A 6432-nucleotide genomic window follows, 5' to 3' on the forward strand; every position below is an offset into this window, starting at 1 on the left:
GAATCCGTGCATCGCACGGGTCAAAAACTAGTTAGCATAATATATAGAAACACAAAGATTAATTATTTTTCTTTCCCACCCTTGATAAATTTTGATTGAGAAATCTTATGTTTATTAAAAATAAAATCTAAAATTACCAAAAGTTTTTTTAAAAAAAGAAAAGTTTATCGGTAATTTAAATGGCTTTAAATACGGTTACCGTTATATGCGAACCAATTAGCATCAGCATCATGATCATGATCATGATCAGGCTAACAATCCCCTTGGCGTTTGATATAAAAGGAAAGAAGACAGACAGGACGGACGGACATAGTTGAACTTGAAATGGAGGAGAAATGGGTTAAGCACTATTCTTCAAATCATCAAATACTATTAGTTGGGGAAGGCGATTTCTCTTTTTCATCTACCTTGGCTTTCTACTTTGGCTCTGCTTCTAACATCGTTGCAACCTCTCTTGATACTTATGGTAACCTAATCTCTTTCATACTTTCAATTTCGCTTTTTCATTCATTTTAATTGTTCTTGTTGTCAATTAGATATTGTGGTTGGGAAATACAAGAAAGCAAAATGGAATCTGGAAATGTTATTGAATTTAGGAGCATCTACATTACATGGAGTTGATGCCACCAAAATGAGACTTCACTCAGATTTCAAGATGCAAAAGTTCGACAGGATTATCTTCAATTTTCCTCATGCTGGCTTTCACGGAAAGGAAGATGACATCCGTCTCATAGAGTAAGCTTCTTTTTTTTTTTTATGATTAACACATTAGTATGAAACAGAACTCCAAGTGAACTCCAATTTGGTTTATGTAGGAGACATAAGAAACTTGTGCTAGGTTTCTTCGCAAATGCAAGTGGAATGTTACGAGGCGATGGAGAAATACATGTAACCCACAAAACATCATTTCCGTTTAGCCTCTGGAACATTGAGGAACTTGCTTGGAGGAACTGTTTAGGATTAGTTGAGTGTGCTGATTTTAGGATACAAGACTATCCAGGTTATAACAACAAAAGAGGAGATAGCAGAAGATGCCCTTGGGAGAATGCACTAATTTCAAATTCAAATTATTTCCTGTTGGAAATGTAGTCAGGAACTTGAATCAGACGCCTATAAGAAGTGATTCCTATGATTATGAGAGGTCCTTGGTTGAAGCATTTGGAAGACCTCAGCCTAATCCAACTGAATATCAGTATCTGCGAAAACTTGTTCAGATGTATGGATGAAAAAGCTCCTTTTCTAGCCTTAGATTAGATGTATATATTTAGTTGAATTCTCTTCTCTCAATTCAGTACTTCTTCTACTAAACACCTGCTCTGCTCTTGTGCTATGATTCTATATTTATCCCCTTTGTATCACACTTCTAACTGATTTTGAATTATGATGAATGGGTGTTGTTTTAGTCAAAAAAGTTGAAATTTATTTCAAATTTTTAATTGCCTTTTAAGCTTCAAGTACTAAATGCCAATAGCGGGTTGGGATGAATTGAATACTACGTTTTAAACAAAACAAGATTAAGGGATGTTTGGTGATATTAAGTACCTTTTTGTTTTTTTTCTAATAAAATGATGGATGAAGAATAGGTTGTCACCCCTGCACCAAAGCAAAGTTTAATTTTATTAAAAGAAAAAAAAAAAGAGCTCTGTTGTGTAAATACAGCAATCATCAAAATGAAAGAGTTACAGGAAGAAGTAGTTGAGCTTCACTATTATTCGAGACTCCAAACCGAGCCAATGCGTCATCCACTCTATTTCCTTCACGATAGATATTCGAAATAACAATATCCATAGCAGAACAATTAGTGAGACAGGGTAACTAATCATACCTTAGAGACAATAGAATAAGCAAATTGAATAGCAAAATTCATAACCTTAAGTTCAATAATGTAGCATAAGAGGAGGATACAAGAATATGCAAGTGGTGTAGGACTCTTGTTGGGGGTTTCAATTCAACTTAAAAAATATTCAAAGAGGCCAGAAAATCTTTGAGTCGACATGGGGCATAAAGACATTCCAAACGAAGCATAAAAATCTTTAACCCACACTAAATAAATGCGTTGCTGCACTTCCTGGGGAAGATTCTCTAAATCACCATTTAATTTAAGTGATTGGAATGAATATTTGTTCCTTTAACAAAGCTAAATTGATTCCTAGAGACAAATTTAGAAGCAATTACTGCCATCTATTATCTATCTCCAACCAGCTTGAATTGAATAATTATAGGCCAAATCTCTATTGCTACAAAAACATGGAAACATATTGCAGAACAATGTCCCAAAAACTCTTATAAAAAATGGAGTCTCATTCATAAGGAAATGATTATCCAAATTCGTAACATCAAGATTCACCGACTCTGTTCTCCTTTGAAAAGATTATAGAACGCCATGAGAAGAGATTCTCTCGCACCTACACTTTCCACATTAAAACAACCGCAGGATTCGAAATCAGCGCACACACTCGGAGAACCTATTTTCTGATGCGCTCCAAAAATGTCATTAAATTCCCCTAAATTAATATCATCTCAACAGATGAATACTATCCACCCATAAAACACACAAGTCCCGCAAACAGACAAAAGACACCCGTTCAAAAGTCAATAGTCACACGTTCATCATCAACCACAACTAGATTAACCAAGGTTAAAGTAACCTTAGCAAAATGACCAATAAGGAAGGACAATTTCTTACATTACAAGTGTTATGAAATACAACATGCATATAAGAACAAAGGCGATGTCCAAGAGGAATCAAATTAATGAGTCACACTATGAAACTTTGGGAACGAGTGATCGAACAAAGGCTAAGAAGGACGGTGAAGATCTCGGAAACCAAGTTGGCTTTATGCTGGGAAGATCAACTATGGAAGTCATCCATCTAATAAGACAATTAATGGAGCACTATCGAAATAAAAAGGAAGACTTGCATATAGTTTTCATTGACTTGGAGAAGACATATGATAAAGTATCAAGAGAAGTACTTTGGTAGGCCTTAATAAGCAAAGGTATTTCGCGGAAATATATTGACATCATAAAGGACATGTATGAGGGAGCGTGCACAAGTATACATGTTAGACAAGGTGCCGAACGGCCTCGACCGGGCGGACCGGGGGCTGGACACCTCATGGCGACGTAAGCGGTGATTGGCGCTGAAAGCAACCAATCGTGGAATCGAGCTGCTCGGCAGGACCGGAGCTCGGAGTATGGAAGAGTCGCCACCCACGAATGGGAAAATGAACACCGATCCCTTGCGGGAGACCGGTGAGGGTTCGGGAAACTTAGGTACGAGCCGAGAAGGCTAGCTCCTTTCCGGAGAAAGGCTACTAGGCACCCCGACATCGCCCGGTTATGAACCACCGGCCTCCTACTCAGCGTGTTAGGCGATAACGGACTAATCGTATATTTCTTTAAGTTTAAAATTCATTTGAAACCTTTTCTTCATTGTTTTTGAAAACCGTTTTGAGCATGTTTATTGAAAGCCATTTTAGTAAAGAATCACCCATTTTGCATAAATTTAAAGTATACAGGAGAGAGAGGGGGAGAAGAAAGAATTGATTTGTTTACAATGTGATTTATGCTTTATATTGTACACTAGCTCTAAGCTAATCTCATTCCCCAAAACGAGCTTATTTACATGGTTCGTACCTTAATCGCCGTTAGAACGATTTAGGTACGTTTCAAAACCCCGTTAATTTACATGATATTCACTCGAATCATCGTTGGAACGACTCGAGCGTTTGAAAACGTTTGAACAAGAAATTTTAACCAAAAGCGTGATTAAGCATACAAGTCCATTTATTTTTGTACAAAACCATTACAAAAACGATTCAAAACTCCCTTATTTACAATCTAAGAAACGATTTTAATTACAAGATTCATTTAATCTGTCGTTGGAACGGATTAAGGTTTTAAAACGTGATATTTTAGAAAACAATTTAAAACGGCAAAAACCTTTCATTTACATTGAGAATCAAGAAAACTCTTTAGTTTGAATAACCAAATTGAAGTCTCCTTTTTGTGGTTTATTTCACTTTTTCACTCAAATGAATCTTTGCTTATCATAATCACAATAAATTAAATCCCAATTACCAAACAAAACCCATTTTAAATATACATATCCATAAATGTCAAAAGAATAAGAAAAGGAATATATACATATATATATATATATACTTTAACCGAAAATAATGATATATCTATAACTAAAAAAAACGAGTAAAAGGTACCATATAATATAGCTAAGTATAGGTAGTATGATGAAAATAATACTAAGCATATTATATTGTAACCAAAACATATGAAAATAATGAACAAAGTTTATAAGTAAGGAAAATCACCTTTATACCAAAATAGTTTTTACATAGTATGTACTAAACCGACATTAATAACCCAAAAATCATTTACCCAAAAAAGGCAAACAAGTAGAAAAACCATACATATATATGTACAAAGGTTTTACAAAGCTAGATTAAGTTTTTTTAAAAAAAGATAAATAATTACATAATACATAATTAATAATTATATAACCTAAAAATGATTTTAATAAAATAATTACATAGTTAAATATATGTATATACAAGTATAAATACCAAAAGGTTGAGAAAAGAGGGTTAAAAGAGGAATTTTCGGATTCCAGCAGATTACCGACGGAAAATCCGTCGCCAATCTGCTGTTAGTGACAGAAAAGGCAGAATTACAGAAACAGTCCAGAAGTTTCCAAATTTATTCAAAAGCTTTAGATTAGATCTATTCTATCGTTTTGGGTCCCCGAACTACCAAAATTGGATCATAGTCTATAACGGAGATTCCTAAAACGACGTTTTATTTTTAAAACACTATTTAGAAATATTTTCAAAAATTTATAATTACAACGTTTTTAATCCCGAACTACCTTTGAATCGGATCACGGTTCGTGTTGGGATATCAAAACGAGGTTTTTATTTCAAAACAAAACCGAACGTTTATTTAACACGTGACGAAAATTAAATGAATACGGAATAATAAATAAAACGTGATAAATAAATGACTAAATAAATAAAAAAACTATAACATAAAAAATAAATAAATAAAGAGAACAAAATTTAAATAAAATAAAACGAGTCTAATCCTCGGATAATACCTTAAGATCAGTATCTGACAGTCGAAGTCGTTTGATTCCACGAGTTATGATTTTCCGGCGTTTTTGTGTTTTCGATAAAATATTCAACTTTGGAAAATTTGGATTTTTTTTTGCGAAAAAAATATTTTCTCCAAAAAATTAACTTTTTCCCTCTAAAAATGTCTAGAGTAAGAAAGCTCTAAAAATTTCCTCTCCCTTTTTTTGCATGGGGATCCGTGCCTTTTATAGGCACGGATCCCTGGAGACTTTGGGCGACGCCCGATTAAGATTGGGCGTCGCCCGAAGCAGGTTGGGCGGACGCCCAACTTTCGTTGGGCGCGTGCCCAACAGGCGTTGGGCGTTCGCCCAACGCAGGTTGGGCGTTCGCCCAACGCTGGTTGGGCGTCCGCCCAACGGGCGTCGGGCGTTCGCCCCACCCACGTTGGGCGCTCGTCCAACGGCCGTCGGGCGCGCGCGCCCAGCGGACGTCAAGCGTGCGCTCCGCGCTGCCGGGCGCGCGTCCAACTGTCGTCGGATGCGCGTCGGCTGCCGCTAGGCGTTCGCACCACGTCGCTGAGCACTCGCGAGCCGTCCACTCGACGACCGCGACTCCCATTAACTTCTTCTTTTTTTATTATATATTTTTGTTTTAAAACTTCCGGAACCAACCGCTTCGACCGTCTTGTTACAGGTTTTCGTCACAGGTCCTCCGAATCGGTGTCTACAGTTGCCCCTACTTTCTATTTTTGACAGTGACGTGTGTGCTTTTTGAAAAAAAACTTTTTCATGAATGCAACACATGCAATGCGAAATATATTAAAGTAAAAGACACCTATAGAGTGGGAGGAGAAATACCTGATCTCCATGTCGCAAGTTCCTATCTTGTCTTCAATCTTCACTTTGGCTGTCCTGTCCTTGCCTCTAAATCGACTGCCGGCGAACGCTCCTTCTGGGGCCCCTAGTCTCTAAATCGACCGTAGGTAAATGGCTCTTTCTAGCAACCCTAGTCTAAATCGACCGCAGGTAAATGGCTTTTTCTAGCGACCCTAGTCTAAATCGACCGCAGGTAAATAGCTTTTTCTAGCGACCCTAGTCTAAATCGATCACAGGTAAATGGCTTTTTCTAGCGACCCTAGTCTTCTCATCGACCGCAGGTAAAGTTGCTTTTTTCTAGCGACCCTAGTCTTTATCTCGACCGCAGGTAAAGTTGCTTTTTCTAGCGACCCTAGTCTTTATCTCGACTGCAGGTAAAGTTGCTTTTTCTAGCGACCCTAGTCTTTATCTCGACCGCAGGTAAAGTTGCTTTTTCTAGCGACCCTAGTCTTTATCTCGACCGCAGG

General features: G+C 37.2%; 1 protein-coding gene across 1 annotated transcript; it reads left to right on the forward strand.

Moving 5' to 3' along the window:
• The first annotated feature begins 318 nt into the window (after positions 1-318).
• LOC136220893 (heavy metal-associated isoprenylated plant protein 41-like) lies at positions 319-1362 on the forward strand. Its single transcript, XM_066008724.1, has 3 exons — positions 319-466; positions 537-735; positions 816-1362. Exons 1-3 carry the CDS (start codon positions 325-327, stop codon positions 1087-1089), a joined length of 615 nt encoding a protein of 204 aa, XP_065864796.1. The 5' UTR covers positions 319-324; the 3' UTR covers positions 1090-1362.
• Positions 1363-6432: the final 5070 nt, after the last annotated feature.

This window comes from Euphorbia lathyris, chromosome 2, assembly GCF_963576675.1.
Source record: "Euphorbia lathyris chromosome 2, ddEupLath1.1, whole genome shotgun sequence".
NCBI lineage: Eukaryota > Viridiplantae > Streptophyta > Magnoliopsida > Malpighiales > Euphorbiaceae > Euphorbia > Euphorbia lathyris.